This window comes from Ixodes scapularis, unplaced genomic scaffold, assembly GCF_016920785.2.
Source record: "Ixodes scapularis isolate PalLabHiFi unplaced genomic scaffold, ASM1692078v2 PGA_scaffold3__209_contigs__length_174095766, whole genome shotgun sequence".
Classification (NCBI taxonomy): domain Eukaryota; kingdom Metazoa; phylum Arthropoda; class Arachnida; order Ixodida; family Ixodidae; genus Ixodes; species Ixodes scapularis.
In genome coordinates, this window is record NW_024609868.1 from 136,874,121 (window position 1) to 136,892,284 (window position 18,164).

At 46.8% G+C, this 18,164-nt stretch overlaps 1 protein-coding gene across 1 annotated transcript; it reads right to left on the minus strand.

Moving 5' to 3' along the window:
• Positions 1–666: 666 nt before the first annotated feature.
• Positions 667–13,810, minus strand: LOC115318262. Its single transcript, XM_040205985.3, has 12 exons — positions 13,176–13,810; positions 12,705–12,879; positions 9,464–9,619; positions 9,040–9,385; positions 8,379–8,853; positions 6,125–6,289; positions 5,241–5,427; positions 3,268–3,510; positions 1,895–2,066; positions 1,691–1,836; positions 1,461–1,634; positions 667–741 (listed from the first exon to the last, which is right to left on the minus strand). The coding sequence occupies exons 1-11, from the start codon at positions 13,506–13,508 to the stop codon at positions 1,462–1,464; spliced, it is 2,571 nt and encodes an 856-aa protein (XP_040061919.2). The 5' UTR covers positions 13,509–13,810; the 3' UTR covers positions 667–741; position 1,461.
• Between the last annotated feature and the right edge of the window lie 4,354 nt (positions 13,811–18,164).

Genomic DNA, 18,164 nt, shown 5'->3' on the forward strand with positions numbered 1-18,164 from the left:
GGAATGCAGTTTGAACTTCTAAGAATGAAGTACTAAAAGGAATATTTTGCTCATGTGTCCTCAACTGGCTGACGTCCAGATCCCAAGCCGCAGAGCCTCAGGCAATCTGACGCTTAATGACTCGACCTCACCTCGGCCGACTTGCTTAACCGCTTATGGTTGAAGAATAACAATCCAGTCGCAGGTGGTGTAGCGCTTGGAATCCGACCCCCGAGTTTTTTTGCGCGCTTCCGATTCGGGATACACACGGAGAATAAACAGAAGAAAGGATTGCAAGGCTGACCAAGCTAAACGCGCTCACTGTTGCCGGTTGAATCAATAAAAACCGAAACCAAGGCAAAATAAAAAAGCGCACGTTTTGCGATTTGGTGCATAATGGCACAAGGTATTGGCCGTGGCACAGTTTCCGCGAAATGGCACAGCCGTTCCACCCCTGAGAATGATAATGTAAGAGATTTCTGCAGCTCATCCAGGTTGAAGGGTGGACAGCATGCACAGTATCAAAAACGCTGACATTGAGGAGAAATTTTAAAGGCGATATGACAAGCCATTGGCGTATATCGGCCGCTTGTTCAGGGTGACTCCGAATTACGCTCAAGACCTGTGTAACCAAGGATGTGGTCGAAATTACCAATTACTAAGGAGCTGAAGGAACACCGTTTCCTTGATTCTTTTAGTGCGGGCCGGGGCGCTTGGGGGATATAGCAAATGGTCTATTGGACCACCACTGCAAATTGGTCTCTTAAGAGGGGACACTACCCGGAGAAAAAAGATTCTTTAAAAAACATTGATTTTGAAAAATTACATATTTACATCCATCTACATCCAGAGAGTATTCACAGAAATTTTCACTAGTTTACACTGCATAGTTAATTTTTTATAAATTATTTTATGTCAACCAAAGCTAAAGGAAAGGTAGGATTTGGAGCACTTTGAACACATTTCTCTCCGTTCCACTTTTTTGTATAGATTCCATGTTAGTCAATCTATCGTTTGAGAATGGAAATACAGGCAAGGCTCGTTCTTCCCTTTTCCTGACTGAAATTTAAGAAGGAATGCGCCTATGGAGTTTGTTTGTCACTTTACGGATGTCTTTTATAAAAAATGTTGACATTTTGTCGGAGACACAGAAGACCAAAAAGTTGACCAATTTCGCAGAAGAGAAGATTGATAGAAATCAATTACTTTTTACAAAAACCTTTCCATAGGCGCACCTCCTAGGCATTCTGCTACATATCTAAAGAATAAAAATCTTTAATATTGTGATAGTTTTCTGACGATAGATTAACTAAACAGTGTAGGGGTGTTGCTGATAGAAGCTGCCCTAATTTCCTTCCCACTTAACCGACGGACCTAAAATTTTGTTATCCACCCTCTAGCATGACCACCAGCCTACCCTGTAAATTTCATTAATTTTAAGCCAAGGGTTCAAAAGTTGACCCTCCCAGGGGGTGTCTCCCCTTAACAGTTAAACCGTGTCTGGTGGCTCAAGATGAGGGTCTCCTTGTCGGGTCGTTCATACCCGCTCGACAGAGGTGGGGGAGTCTCGGTGGTGTGTGCCTCCCTTGCAACTCTGTATGATGCGTAGTGCGAGTTCAAGCTGAGGGCCTCCTCCAGCAGCTCACGGACGTAGACTGAAATTGGGGCTACATGTTAGGAGTTGACACTTATACTCTGTGGACATGCTCACCGTACGTGCAGGGCCCCTTTGTGGGAGCAACAACCGCTCTCTTGGTCTGCTTGGGGCACTTTAGCAGCCACCTTTTGCTGCCCTCTTTTGTGGTGGCTTGTGGCCTACTTCCATTTTCATTAAAATGTAATGCTGCCACATACGTTCTGGAAAGTAAAGGCTTTAGTAAGCATTTGTAAGGAGAAAGCTGATGGGCTTGTATACCTTGCCGTCATGCTCTGATAGCCGAAGTGTGTAGATTTCGGCGCAAACTGAATTAATGTGCTATGAAAGCACTCGGTAGAAAATGTCTGTGCCGAAGTCGATAGGTGTGGTATGTCCTTCAGCAGAGCCTTAGAGAGCACAATGCTCTTGAGCTTGTCATGTGCTGGAAGCCCTGTATAAAATAAATTTTATTACAGATGCTTTGTTATGAATGTCGTCCCTACAACAGTAATATTAATACAAATAAGAGTAAGTCAATAACTAGTAGGTTGGTAAAGCTAAATGCAACAATCTAACTTCCAAAGAATACAATAGGAAGAACAAGGGGAAATCACAAAACACACTGAAAATTCCTACGCGATAAACTCGCCAATCCCTGTGATTAGCGATATTTACTACAGCAAAGGTACAGTCGTCATCAAAATGAGCGTGAACTAGGCTGCCATCGGCCGGCTGGTACTGCCAGCTCCAGCTAGCGGCGCTCTCACAAATCACAGTGAGAGTAAGCACCTTTGCAGTAGAAACTGAAACGCTGTTGCATTAGCGTGTGTCACCCTCGTTCTGGAATTGTAAAACCGCCCGTGGAACGTCTGTTTCATTTTACAGATAGTTGCAAATGCTGGTTGCGATAGCCAATCTGCCACTGGCAGTGCTTTCGAACGACAAATTCTGCTGTGTAGTTTGCGTGTTTCGGCACGATTTTAATCACTCTTGATAATAGAAGCAATATCTGTTTGACAACGAAGTAGGGAACGGGCATTATCAACAGGTCTTGAAGTTGGTATGAATGAAGACTCGTTATACAATAAAATACCTATTCATAAACACCTGGGCGCCTCCTAAAAGAAAGTAATGAAACGATTATTAGTTCCTCATTCACGAAAAGGTAACGCACGAAGCAAGATTAAAAGAACAGAGCGTGTGTGTCAAGTCGCGTCCACACCGACCGCTCTACCTTGATAAATATATGAAGCGGCACGCCCCGCTTTATGCAAAGTAACGTGAAAAAGTGGGTACAGTGCGTTCTCGCAAAAGCGCATTCGTTCTTTCTGTGCAGGTGCTTACTCTCAGTGATTCGGGGAAGCGCCCCTAGCTAGAGTTGGCAGTATCAATCGGTCGACGGCGGCCTGTTTACGCTCATTTTGAGGACGACCGTACCAGACACTGAAAGCTACTATTACTGCAAGAGTTTAGCCATCAGTCAAGCTATGGCCAGTTCAGACCCTTATATATAGATGCACAAGTAATTTGCTGTTCTGTTTGACCAGATAAACCCGGTGGCCAACATTGTTGTCCTCTCTACCTCACAATATATATCTCGGAATGGAGCGTTCCCATATCAGAACCTTCATTGTGCTCTGAGGTTCCCTTACCCTCTGGAAGCCACTTCTTCTTCCCCAGGTCTCCATGCTGGCATTTGGGGTAGGTAGGATCGGCATGGTCGTGGATGTCTGCCACATGTCCCACCAGAGATGCCCACTTGGGGAGGATTTCGTCTGGCGCTTCCTCACTTGATTCGGCACACCAGTATAGGTGCTTTACGATGGGCTGCACCCAGTCCTGGAGTGCCGCAAGGGACTTGAGCTTGCCAGCAGCCACAAGACGTTTCTTTATGCCTTAAAAAATGTGAGTTTTCAGCGTTAAAATCTAGAGAAAACAATAGACCGCTTCAAAAATGAAATTCATCTCTCAGCTGAAGTAGCAGTCGAAGTTCATACATTCTAAAAGTCACATTTGGGAGTTTTACGAGCCAAACCAACAACGGGCATCTGGCACGCCTCAGCGGAGGATTGAGGATTAATTTCGACCATTTGGGAATCTTTTGACGTGCAACCGAAGGCCTGGTTACACGGCGCCTCCTCCGCAATAAGCCTCCGTCAGATTGTGGGCACCTCGGCTGAGATAGTTCATACATTCTAAATGCGGTAATAAGAATTTTGCATTATTTAACTGAGCACTGTTACTGTCATACGTCACTAGCAGACGGTGTTTTATTTAGCGTACGCATATTCAATTAACTTCAGTTTCGATAGTGACATAATAATAGAAGTACCGAATTGGAATGCAGCTCTTGAGGAGGAGGAAGGGAAGGTACGATGAGGAGGCTATGCCCCTCTTCCTCTCCTCTCGTTTAGGGGGAAATTTTTCCGCTAAATTTAGTGGGGAAACTTTTCCGCTAAACTTGGCAGGGAAATTCACCCATAATGCACTGCGCGGTTACGGCGATGCCAACGCCGCTCAAGTCGTAAACGGGCACCCAAGAGCTGCACTCTAAAAAAAAAATCCTTTACGAAGTGCCCCGACTGTAGTGGGCCACATATTTTGAGATTCAAACGCGAGTTACCGTGACGTACATGTTTAGTACGTTGCACGTTAGGTCACTCCCTGAATCAATTGCGATGCGGCATACAAAAGCACAAATGCCGTGGTGACTCAGATTCCAACCTTGACATAAACATGCAACGTTATGAAGTCTAACAGGACAGCACTGGGCCACAAAGGCTATAAACACGAGCTGTCACGTGCACCTTACTTTTGAAACATCTTTTTCTAGAGCAAGGTATTGTACCGGAAAAGACCGCTTCAAAGCGCCAGTCTTGAGATGGTATCCTATGCCACTATCAAAAGGCCGTCATTAGCATGTATAGAAACACCGATGGTGATAGTGAACGAAGTGACCGGACTTAATTTATAAAAGGGTCTAGTATTGCTTACTACTGGCTCACACAGGAGGCTATCAACAGTTGGGAGATATTGAAACTGAAGCTTTCTGTTACAAAGGAACTCCCCCACCCCCCAAATTCGTGGCGAGTGGCATGTCACCATCCGGTGTTGTTTTGGCTTTATCATTCATACAGTAGTGGCACAACATCCAGAGTCCGAAAACAATCAACCAGATAGCTCTGCAAACCGCGGCAATTGCAATGCACTGCTCGTGTGAAGTATCCCCACATCGCACCGGAGAAGTGGTTGACGTGAGGGAGCATCTTTCCCACGTCTACTGTTAGCTCAACGCGGTCAGAACATTTTACAATTGCAGGTCGTTCCCCGATTTTAAAGAACAGTGCCAGAAGGAAGTAGGCCTACATTTAAAAAAGTATGGTAATCTCGCGTGCGAAACTATCTTGTTGGCCTTTTATACGTCCTACGGCCAGATCAATGGCCATAGGACGTGCTAGAGTAAATAAAAGTTTACACTAATAAATGCAGGCCTACTGTACTCTCTTGTCATCGTTCATGTTTGCCCCAATGACAGGCAGAGCTAGGACATTGTGTAAAAATTACAGGTATCCCTAGACTTTTTTTAGGTGGTACTTGATAAACCAGAACTCTACCTATGGCTTACCTTTTGCAACGTGCCAGCAGTCAAACCTGTGCAAAATGTGGGGATGGACCTTGGCCAGAAAACACTTAATCATGCTGTGGCGATCGGTGATGACGGAATCCACAATTAGGCCATTTGCCTCAAAGATCACAAGGGTTCTTTTCAGTCCCTCGAGCTCCATAGCCCAGCTCCCCTTTGTTTCGTTGGACTGCAACAAAAAATTACACATTGTGCTCTCACAGTGAACGTCGAGGTATCCAAACCAACTTAACTAAAGCTGATAAACAGGACAACCTGTCAGATGTTGCCTCCCCATTATGTCTTTGTTCTCAGCATTTCATACTTCAACTATTTTCACAAACACAAATGAGCCTTTGTTTCCTCTGTACCTGTCATGGATATCAGACGGAAAGTTTCAGGAAGAGTGACATAATCCTATAACAGTGGTTCTCAACTATTGATGTTGCGCGGACCCCTTGTGGATAAGCGGAGATAATGAGGACCCCTTTCGCGTGGTGAGGGGAGGGCGAATGTATAGGTTAAATATAATAATGACATAATAAATGGATTTAACTAAGGGCTAGTGCGAAGTAGACCTCTTATTGACATGCACACAAGAAAACTAGCCCGAAAATGGAAAAATTCCTTCTCGATCTGAAAAAAGATAAGTTTTATTGCCGAACTTGACTGATGAGGCAGGGCTTTGCGGACCCCTAGAATGTCTTCCCGGACCCCTAAGGGTCCGCGGACCCCCATTTGAGAACCACTGTCCTATAACATGCACAACCTAGCGTCGCATCGGCCAAATTAACATAAGCTACAATTTCTTTCTTAAAAAGTAAAAAGGGGTTGAGGTTATGAGTTTAACAAATCCGAATGAATGTGCACCCCCGGGGGAACTTTACCTGCACTGTTTCGACATGCAGAACCTTTTTTGTCTTGGAGTCGATCGCCGTGTATGTACCATATTTGGCCGAGTGCCCAGGGGAGTCTGATCGCCCATCACATGCAAGGACCAGCCCTCGCCCAGTGGATTCTTTGAAGAGCTCAGTCTGCTGTTTGTTCCATACCTGGTAGGACAAAATTTAATAAAGCTTTTGTTAATGAACAACAAACGGCAGCATCTAGAATATCAGACCAAGGTTCTTCCACTTTATTAGAAGAGGGAGTTGCCAACAGCAAAGAAACATATATTAATCATGAAATGCTTATAGCTCTCGTTATCGCCAAACCGTCTCTGAAACCGTTCACGAAATATTGTCAAAAGTGATTCCAAAACCCTTTGGAAATATATCCGAAACCTTTCGAACTGTGTGTTCACTCACTGAGGAGTAAAAATAATTCATCCCCTGATAGGTATCGAACCTGGGTCAGCTGGCTGGGAGCCGAGCGCTCTCTATTCAGAGCTATCCCACGAGTACTTCACAAGGGTATTAAAATTTGGGTCAGCTGTGCTTGACTATGATGACCCGTGGGTTTGCTGGTGTGCAGGCCTCTTTGCTGATGTGTTAAAGATATGTAGCCCTATGGCCACCAAAATCGCCATACCGGCGATTTTGGTGGCTATGGCGCAACAAGGGTGGTACACCCTCTGCTTGTTACTGTGGTGCGTGTTCTGGGATGCTAGGAGCATCGCGAGACAGGGGCCCGAGAAAGAAGACAATGAATATGCGCTCGATAAATTCCAATTCAATGACCGATACTCGATGGAAGCTTGCCAGGGATTGTGAGCGCCCTAGTTATCAATTTCGTGTCAACTGTGCACGACCATGACCCGAGAGCTTGCTTGTATGCAGGGCACTTTGCTGATGTGGAAAGAGCTTTTCACACCATAGATTTTGGATACTGTAGCGCCACGAGGTTGGTATGTACACTTTCTGGTCGTTACTGTGGCGCACGTGCCATACTCCATTTCACCTTCAGTCCGAGCGCAGTGCATGCTACAAGCAATACAATCTAATCCAGCGTTAAAAGTGTCATGTAATCTAGAGCTCCGCATGTCACACCGCCCAATGAGAAGGTCGCGTGATACTCTCGCGGCGCTGGATTGGCTCAGCTTTCAATGCGGTCAGACTGAGGGTGAAACAGAGTATAGGATTCCACGAACCCCGCAAAACAGGGGCCCAAGGTAGAAGCTGATTGAATGGGGGCTCAATACATTCAGATTCAATGGCTGACACTCGATGAAAGCTAGCGTTGGATTTTGGGCGCCTAGTTCTTGACAATGCTGGGGACGTGCCAGGGGGGAGGGGGGGCACTTGGGGAAAGGGTGCACTCGCTAATACACGGATTGCACTAGCACCTGTGGCCCTGCAAATCACTTCATGCTTACACCGACTCTCAGTTACGAGATAGACCACTGTAGTTTCTATTTTTTCTGACTAGCTTTCAAACCATAAATGTAGCAGGTATATGTTCAAGATAATGGGCAACTTGTTCCTTTTAATTATGAGACATTAATAGCCAGCTAGGGAACAACCATAGGCTCTATTCGACAGCAGCTTTACAGCAAACGAGGAAATATTCCTGGCTTGCTGTAGAGCAAGCCAGGAAAACACACACTCAGAAGATTGCCGTCACAAAGACAGCCAATATTTGATTTGTACTGTAAAGGCGTTGGTTCCACTCTACAGTCCACTGTATCATAAAAAGTTAGGACCGTGTCAACGCACCTCAGGAACCTGAATGCTGTGTTACATGTTTCAGCATTTATGCTAATAACACGAGCATCAAAGCTCTTGGTACATCTTTTTTGGCATGGTCCTTTCAAGTGAAGTAGAGCATATTTCTGTTCGTTAAGTCTCATAGTAGTTAAAAATGGTGCTCCAAAATCCAAACGGGTAATTTATATTGCAGTACACATGTTGCTTGTCCAACCTCTCACCTCATAGGTAAGCAGATAGTTTGCAAGCGGACTCAGTTGTCCTGTGCACAGGCAAAGCCTGTGCAGACAGCTTCTACAAAGACCAAGCCGACCTGATACATCATTAAAGGTTTAGTGGATGCATCTCAACCTGACTGCTTCCCAGCCCGTTTTCTCCCCTACCTCGCAGTTGGACTGTCAAGCCTAAAATTATGGTTGAGCATTTCCTCACATCTGGGACAAAAACCCATATTTCGAAAAGTATGGTGTCAGCAACAACTGGAAACATGTCAAACCTGTCTGATGGCTGGCAGAAGGAAGGCAGCCTGGACCTTGAAGAATGTTCTATATGAGATGCAGGGCACTCCGATTTGGGTGAAAAGCCGCAGGACCTTCTTCACAATGCATCCAGAATAGAGAGTCACTGCAGCGAAGAGTATGTTGCCCAGTGGCCTCCTGTTCACAATGGGCTGGCTGCTCCAGCAGTGCACATCGCCATTGTTGCAGATTCTTCGTACTGTGAGGCATGTCCCCTTGACCTTCTTATCTATAGTGTGGCAGGGTGCGGCACACTTCGGACATTTAGCAAGGAGCTCGTCCAAGGAAGATTCAAAAATCAAGAACTTTCTTTCTAAGATGTGGTCGTTTATGGCAGCACTGTTTTCTTGGTCCAGCGGGTTGGCACAAGATGTGCTTGTCTGGTGGTCGTTTATGGCAGCACTGTTGTCTTTGTCCAGTGGGCTGGCACAAGATGTGCTTGTCTGGTGATCCCTGGAAGTCAGATTTGAGAAACATGCAAAAGATTGTAGGATAACCTCACTACTAAAGTGGAGTAGAATGCTGGCCTACAATGCAAAACAAAGATTTGCATAAAGCGAAGTATATGAAAGAATACACGACAAGTGCCATGCTTTCATGCTCGATACTACACATAACATGTATTGTACAGATACAAACCTTAGAAAGCTGGTGCCTGACATCATCAGAAGGCTTGTGTCGGATGGAAGATATGTTGTGTCCGCTTCCAAATGTTGCTCAGGCAGCTCTGTAAAAGACTCCTCGCCGGAATCTTCTGGGATGGCTGGTTCGCTAGTAACTGTGTGCGGCTGCGGTGGCACTTCTGGCTGTAGTGGCGCCGATGGTTCTGGCGGCATTGGAGGTTGTGGCAACTGTGTCAGCACTGTAGGCAACGTCCAATCTAATTGTGCCTGCAGGAGGTGATTTGGTGATGAGCAACGTGGCCTCACAAGGACAGGATCCGTTTGGCTGTATCGCGACGGATTCTTGATGATGACTTGTGTGCCTGCAAGTGTCATTGGAATGTATTACAATAGATTAAATATTCTTAACTTCTGTTCATCTGCTTTTTATAGATACATACTTGCGTTTCTGAGCAAGTAGAGGTCTGAGGACTGCGTAGCAGCATTCAGAAGATCAGGTCGAGCTTGTGCAGCAGCATCCAGAAGATCAGGTCGAGCTTGCGCAGCAGCATCCAGAAGATCAGGTCGAGCTTGTGCAGCCTTACTGAGGGAGGAGGCTGTCCGTAGCAAAGAAAATAAAAGTGCATTTCAAAACAAAACTATCATTCACCGGTGCACTCAGCAGAAATCTAGGCCATCTCAGTTTTGTTCCAAAAGGAGTGTGGCCATAACTGAAGAGATTAAAATTTACCCAAGGATGGGTGGATGGATGTTATTGACTATACCTTTTGCAGCAAGCGGTAGCTTGCGCCATCTAGCCTAAGCCTAGGAAAGACAAACATTTGATTCCTCCCGCCGTTCTAAGCCAATTTTTTCCCCCCTAACTATTGCCAGGTAGTGCGGGATATCACCAGGGTGACTTTTGGGGGATCAGGCAAAAAAACTAATAACATCACACCCGCCTCCGCCTCTTCACCCTGGGCGAGGGAGCCGCCAATTTTCCTTTGGTCAAACCTTGTCGGCGTTACCCCTGCACCGGACTCACTGGGAGACAGGGTTGAGACTTTGGGCCGGAGCCACATGGGAGGGAGTCCCAATTTTCCTCTGTCCCGCCTGTCCCCAGCTGTGCTAGTTAGTTGTGCATCATCCAATTTTCCCTAGATAATTTCCACCAATCTTCTAATCGCCTCTTTGTGACTGTAATTACGTACACTGCATCAATGTTGCCTGTTGAAATTTTAGGATTCGTTGCCAGACACATGAAACAAAGTATGAGGTTTCCACAAAATTAACTTAAGAAGTATTGGGCAGGAGATCGAACTATAGGGGCGCTTTATCGAGCTTGTTGTCCACACAGCGCGGTGCTTACTAACACAGCAAAACAAACAAATTGAATTTCGCCTAGCATGGTCTAAGCACGAGCGCTTCGCTTTCACCAGTGCTCTGGACGCACGAGGAGCGGCCTTCGAATCATCATCTTCGATTACTCTGATCAACAACAAACAATAAAATTAGGTTTGTTGTCCACACAGCTGCAGCAGGCTGCTAGTGGCGCGAATGCTCAATCTCCTCCCCAATACAGTGGCGTCGAAACAGGGGGGCAGGGGGGGGCTCTAGACCCCCCGAAATTTCAGACAGCTGTAAACAATGTGGGTGAAGGGGGTGGGGACAACCTCAGCCCTCAGACACTTTTGACACCACTGGAAGTATAGACACTATCCTGCATTACTCTGCAAAATGGGGCTTTTGCTAGTTGACATCCCAGCGAACTTCCGGGTCATACAGAAGCGAATCAGTTCCCATCCTAACGAGGCACCTTGAAACGCCAAACAACCCATAATTACGATGTCCACATAAATGACTGGTTTTCAAAAGAACACTTGAAGACTTTTCAATACACTTGTAAGCCACCGGGTGCCTGTATACGCTTACTAGAGTGGCAGAATGCGCTCTAGTAAGCATCGTCGTTTGTGCATCCTAGAACTCGTGGCATAATGAAGCTCTGGACGTTTCACAAAAATGACGGACCGGAAGTTCATTGGGACGCAGGAGGCAGCTTCTGTTTGTAAACATGACAAGGGTCTATAGCATACTGCGGCAAACCTCACTCATGAGGGCCCTCACTCACCCTCATCTTCACAGGTGAGGTGAGGGTGAGTGAGTTTCTGAACCAGGAAATTCATGAGTGTGAGGGCGAGTGAGGGCCTCGAGGGCTGTCAGGATCGTGAGTGCGTCAGGGCCGTGAGGGCGGTGAGTGCGTGAGGGGAGTGAGGGTTATGAGTGCATGAGGGGCGTGAGGGAGGTGAGTGGCGTGAGGGCCATGAGTGCGTGAGGGGTATGAGGGCTGTGAGGGCGGTGAGTGCGTGAGGGGTGCGAGGCCATGAGTGCCAGAGGGGCGCGAGGGCAGTGAGCGCGTGAGTGACATCAGGGTCGTGAGGGCGGTGAGTGCGTGAGGGGTGTGAGGGCCATGAGTGCGTGAGGGCGGTGGGTGCGTGAGGCCCCCCTCAGACGGAGCAACTTTCTCATCAATTTTGGTGTTGCTGGCAGGTTGTTTCCTAGCTTTCCCTAGATCAACACGAATTTCTGAGATCGGGTCCGGCTCGAAACAAGCGAGCAATTCGGAGCAATTCGGACACGTTTGAAGCGGCTGTATCCAATAAGAGACGCAATATTTTGATGTGATACCTTGTTCCGGTGATGATGACAACAAAAACTTGGTTCTGGTTTGAAATTGATCGTTTTTGGAAATAAACTGTTTCAGAAAGATGCATTAGTATTCTCAACGAGATTGAAATGCATAAAAACACGTTCATAGCGTGTAATTGTATGTCTAAATAGTGAAAGAAAACTAAAATTTCATGACGACGATGGCAAATTGCAGCAATTGGTTGCTGCATGTGAACATGGGCGGCCCGTGTTGCTGCATGATGTTGCGAAGTCAAGTTTCTGGGCGAAATTGCTGCATATGAAGCGGGCCTTAGTGGCCTGAGGGCCATGAGTGCGTGAGGGGTATGAGTGCGTGAGGGCGGTGAGTGCATGAAGGCTATGAGTGCGTGAGGGCCATGAGGACGGTAAGTGCGTGAGGGGTGTGAGGGCCATGAGTGAGTGAGGGCGGTGAGGGGCTTGAGGGCGGTGAGGGGTGTGAGGGCCATGAGTGAGTGAGCGGCGTGAGGGCGGTGAGTGGCGTGAGGGCCATGAGCGTGTGAGGGCCGTGAGGGGTATAAGGGCGGTGAGGGGCGTGAGGGCCATGAGTGCATGAGGGGCATGAGGGCCATGGTGCATGAGGACCGCGAGGTTCAGTGAGCGTGAGTGAAGGGCTGAAGGTGAGTGTGACTGTGAGGATGAGGGTGAGTGAGGGGCTGAAGGTGAGTGTAGGTGTGAGGGTGAGGGTGAGTGAAGGTTGTTGATTACGGGCTTTATGGCGCAAAGCTACTATGGCCATACTGCGCCAAGCTTGGGGTGAGTGAAGTGCTTAGGCGAGTGTGGCTGTGACGGTGAGTGAGGGCGACCTAAATTGCCGACCTCTGGTCTACAGTCAGAGGAAGAATAAAACTGGTGGTAGAAACACTTTTAATAACTGCATAACGTCTTCTATTTGGCTAATGAAACAATTTGGCGTTCTGTGCCAACTCCCTATATAAAGGTGACTGAAATATGTCTAAAACGAGGCGGCAGCAGAGCGGTTTCAGCCAGCGTGCATACCTGAGCTGAAACAAGGTTCCTCGATGCCAGCACTTTCATCATGTGGTGGCTCATGTTGAGGGTCAAGGCTTTGCCTTGTCTTGTTAGTAGTCGAAGAGGTTGATGGCATGTCAACTTGTTCAACAGTGTCTGTGGCTGTTGCTTGTGGTAGCTTTCCCAACAGGTCATCAATAATCTAGAAATGGTAAGCAGAAGCACTTCGCGTGTGTAAGTACCAAGAGCGCTGCTTGGTGCAAAGTAGAGCAAAGCACTGTTCTAGGAAACGTGCAACAATTGTACATCACAAACACAGTGCTAGTTACAAGGTCCTCTATAGTGTACCTATGCTGCGGAATTTGTAATATCAATACCACAAGACAGCTACCTGCTAGCAGAACAAAACAAAAACGTTTCGGAATCGAATCCCAGCCGCTGTATTAACCGAGCAATTGAGTACAAAAATATATTTCAGCCGTTACGAAAACAACCCACCTCTTTCCGTCGCCGTTTTTCCTCGTTGCCATCGGGTTGCTGTTGCTTGCGTTTCCGTGTAAACAGCGACGGCACCACGCCAGGTTTCAACCTGCTACGTTTCGTCGGCAGGCCGAGGCTCCGTAGTAGCGTCGGGCTCATGTGATAGTCTTCGTCTGCGAAGTGGTCTGAGCATAGCCAGTCGCTCTTCGAGGGCAGCCAGGTTGGCTGTGAAGGGCGGGCGGCGCGAATCCATAACTTTCGCAACGTGGGCTCGGTTGGAAACGTATGCACAAGCCTGCCATTGTAAGAACTGCAGTTCATACAGTCCTGCGCTGCACAGTGCAGCGGCATATCTTGCGAAACCGCTGGATCACACTAGTTGAGCGCCAGACGCTTAGCCAACTCGGATGACTGCTGCATCGTTGCTTTCGCCACCCGCTTCAACAGACTAAGAACGCCAGAACGATCGGCGTTGGTCGGAAGAACCGAAGAGGTGTCGAGCTTCGGTACCTTGGTCTGAAGCAGAGCTAAAAAGCGCGCCGCCGTTACACGTGGTTACACTTCGCTTCGACCACGGTGACTTCGACAGCGTGATGTTTGATGTCGCCAAGATGCCGCTTGCTCGCCACTGGCCACGCTCGCTAGGCCGTTCGGAGCCGCATAGGTGTCGTGTGAAAAACAACATAATAAACACCATTCGACAAATGTATCAGATAAAATTGCTTTTCTTTTAAAAATATACCTCATCGTTTGCGTTTCGGGATGGGGTTCGCACATCGCATTTCTGTTTCGTCGCGCCACCACGTGGCGTGAGCGCACGTCGGAGCCAACGAGGTAGGTCGGAGCAGCTCACCATAGCCGCGCTCTGCGTACTACAGGTATAGTGTCGTCACTAAACGAGCTTTCAAAGAAACTCACCAGGTGCACCTTAGAATATTTATTTCCATAAATCATACACTTTAGACAACTTTATTATTTCAAGTACCGTAATTTAAGAGCCATTCGTGTGCTGTAAATACCAAAACAACAAAGAATTTAGATTATGGTCTTCGGTTCAGCATCCCTTTAACACGGAAAAACAAGAACACGAAGGAATGGACTGGACAATCACACCTCTGACTAAGAAGAGACTTTTACTTTTTCCGCATCCCAGCGTAGATCCTTTCTTTTACGTCCTACGGCACATTAAACACGTTTACAACTACCATTTAGCCTACCCCTTTGAGTGGTAGGATAAAAAGTTGTTTTTAACGTGTTTAATGTGCCGTAGGACGAAGAGAAAAGGGCCTCGGCTGGGATGAGGAAAAAGTAAAAGTCAGTTGTTCGTCAGCGGTGTGATTGTCCAGTCCTTTCCTTCCTGTTCTTGTTTCTCCGTGCTCAGCTGACCTAATTGCCGACAGTGTTTGTCTTGCTGCATTGTGCTCTCCGCATTGTAAAGCCGGAACAGCCCAGACAGGTTCACACCCTCGACACGGCTTATTTGTGGTTTCGGCACTCCCGTGACATCCAGCAAAATCCCCGAAGCTTTGCCTTTCGGGGCCGTCTGCGCGCCTCTCCTGGTCCCACGTGTGAGGATTATTTTGCAGCTGTAGAACAAAACCTTCGCGACGTCAATCATCGGCTTTTTCGTTGAGAGGCGATTCTTCGATGTCTAAAGTTGAGTCTCAGTGAAAAGTTAAGCTTTCGAATTACCGGTGTGTCTTGTTTTTAGTTCTCCTTGTTGGGTTTTCATATATGTTTAGCTTGCTGAATTGTGCTGTGCATATAGTAAAGCCGGAACATCCCACACAAGGTAACACCCTCGACTCGTCTTATTTGTAGTTTTGGCAGCCTTAACCTTGCAAAAATGTCCCCAAACTTTGCGTTTTGAGGCCGTCTTCGTGCGTCTCTTGTTTCCACGTCTGAGGATTATTCGGCAGCTGTGGGCTAAGTTTTCGCGATTTCAATCATTTACTATTTCTTCGTGGACAGGTGATTCATTGATGTCTAAAGTCGAGCGTCATTGAAAATTAAGCATTCCAATTACCGATGTGCCCCCTTCTTTGTTCGCCTTTTAGGGTTTTAAAATTGTGTTGCCTTGTTATAATGTGTTCTGCGTATTGTAAAGCCGGAACATCCCAGACAGGGTAGCACCCGACCCGTCTTGTTTACAGTTTCAGCAGCCATGATCTTCCAGCTATGTCCCCAAATCTTTTCCGTTCGAGGCCGTCTTCACGTGTCTCTTGGACCCACGTCTGAGGATTAGAGCTCAAGTTCTAAATGTTTTCTATTTCATTTTACCATACGCTCTTACTTAATTTTCTTCAACAGTAGATAAATGATATGTCCTTTTTCAATTGTGTTCCGTTTTAAACGCAAGTAATTACAAAAGGAATTTTGTGAATTTCTCGAAATTGCTGCTTCAAAGTAATGCATTACATTGCGAAATTGCCTATACAGGAAAGTAATTCATTACATTACCCATTACTACTAAAAGTAATGCAATTACTGTAATTTCATTACAGTAATCGCAGGTAGCACAGCGTTCTGGGCCAAAATTTGGCTTTTGTCTGGTAGTTTAGGGACTTGAAAAGCCCGCAGAAGCCAAAGTAGAGCCAAACCTGTCCTTCCTTTCCAAGAGTGTGGGTATTTTGGCCCGAATTCGCCAAACAAGTGCCACACTTAGGCTTCACTTCCTTTTAGTTCGCCTGCTATCCGGCATCTTTGGGCCTAAATCGCCTAACGAATGCCAGAGTTAGGCTTATTGCTCGGTAGTTTGGCTGATATTTGACATTTTTGTGCCGAAATTGCCAAACAAATTGCCAAAATTAGGTTTCACTTTTCAATAGTTGGGCTGTCATGTGGCACCTTTGGGCCAAAATCGCCAAAGACGTGCCAGAGCTAAGCTTTGTGCCATATAGTTCGGCTGATATCTGGCATCTCTGGGTCTAAGTCGCCAAACAAGTGCCAAAGTTAGGCTTCGCTTTCTGATAGTTTGGCAGTCATGTGGCAACTACTGGATGAAGTCGCCAACCAAGTGCCAAAACTTGGCTTACTGCCTAGCAGTTCAGCTGATGAGGCATTAGATGGACGTGGGTGGTGTACTACTTAATTAAATAGAAATCAAGTTTTATTCTGCTCGCCACCTTTGATATTATTTTGGGTGTTTATTGATTTCTCCAGGCCAAAGGTAGGCTGAATGTTTTGCCGCGGCTGGACCAGGCTTTGCAAACGCAGATTTCGCCGGAGTGTTGTGTTCGCGCGTAGGTACACACGCCGATATCGGCACGCGCAGTGAGAATGGTTCGACAATGCAGAAACTGCTGCTAACGAGCAAGTTCTCCGCGAGACTGATGAGCGTACGTCTCCTCAACAGATACCATTATTAGGCCGCGCATTGCAAAAGCGAGCGTAGCTCTATGAGTGCCTTGCATTGCGATTGAGCACTGTGAAATCCTAGCGATAACAAAAAGCGAGGGCGACAGTGGCTCTGAGGTATAGCGCCCGCTTCACACCGGGGAACTAGATAGAATCCTGGCGGAGACGATTTTTTTAAAGTTAATCTGAATCATTTGACAGCATCACCCCAGGCACTCCTTTCCCTCACAGTCTTTCACTCCTCCCCCTCCCCCCCTGCCCGCCTGTCCCCCTAACCCAAGGTGACATTCCAAGTCTTGGGTACGAGATATAGATATCTTCACTTTCAGTCAAACATGCAGAGTGAGCTTAGCTACATTGTTCGTCCTCCTTCGACCTCGCCTTTTGCTAAGCCTTTCCACCTGCTCTTGTGTTTTCGTGTGGCTCTCAGTGAGCGCGACGGCCGCATTAAGCAAATCAGAAGGGTGGAGCGAAACGCGTGACCTCACTGCGTAGGACGCGCAGTACAAAAACGCTTGGACGACAATTTGTCACGTGACTTTCTGTCGCGCTGATGGGATCTCTGGGGCTGTTGTTTGCGCCGTTTGCCAAATTATAGAAATAAGCGGGCCACGCAGGTCCGGTTTCCGAAATGCGCTTTTCAGCGTTCTGTTGCTGTCGTGCGTTGCAGACGCGGCCGTGCTTTTTTGGTTGTAAACAGCCGGAATACGTTCGTGGAATTCTTGTGGTTTGTTTTTGGACGCGATTCGACAAAAACAGCTCCTTGCCGACGACAAGGTGTCCGTTGAATGTGCGCAACCTTCTTTCTTGACAGTGTTTCTGGGCTGTCCTAGTCAAATTATGTATGTATCAGGGATTGCATGATATCGCTTTTAATATTAAGTACACTGCAAAAATCTTCTGATATTAGTTCCGATTTCCTCTCAATCTTCGCGGTTTTTTGTGTTTGAATTTATGAGTTTTGCATGGCATGAAATCATTGCTAGTTATCTTTTGTGATTTGCTTTTCATTTTACAGAGAAGTATGACCTTTGTAAATATGACGAGAATATATTTAGCGGCTTGATAATGATTTCATAAACTTCTGGCAGTGCTCGGAAAAACTTCGTTCGTCCGTGTAAGTTATTGATATGTGAGAAAATCATATGCAACGTCCTATACAACACACACTTGCACGACGTCCGACCAATACGAAGCAGAAGCATCGTACAGTATTCGTACAATATTGCGCAAATATAAGACCTGGGAAAGCCGACTGTACGGCGATACCTGCCCGATAGTGAACGGTGGTGCAAAACTAGACATTTGAGCGATATTGGAACCGACTTTCAGCAGCTACTGGCACTACACTTTCAGCAGCACTACAAGAATCGCAGTGCTGCGCGGGAACGCAGATGGTGAGATCTGACCATCGCGTTTTCAACGCTTATTTTTTTGTCTTCTGGAGCGCGTAAAAGAGCGCTTCTGTGGCACACCAGAGAAATTCCAAACTTCGGCAGACAGCTGAGCTTTTTTTGGCACTTTTGGCACTTCTTTGGCACTCTAGTGGCTAGCCAGAGAAGAGCCAAACTTCGGCATGCCCCGAATTCCCAAATTAGGATTTACTCCTAATTTACTCCATAACTGCCATGCGTTGCTCTGGCAGTTATG

Bases quoted from the DNA above. Each gene is read 5' to 3' on its own strand.
- LOC115318262 (XM_040205985.3), bottom strand. From the start codon at position 13,508: ATGCCGCTGCACTGTGCAGCGCAGGACTGTATGAACTGCAGTTCTTAC. The intron at 12,880-13,175 runs GTGGGTTGTTTT...TACCATTTCTAG, and splicing joins AAAAACGGCGACGGAAAGAG to ATTATTGATGACCTGTTGGG. The intron at 5,428-6,124 runs GTAAAGTTCCCC...TTTTTGTTGCAG, and splicing joins TGCATGTCGAAACAGTGCAG to TCCAACGAAACAAAGGGGAG.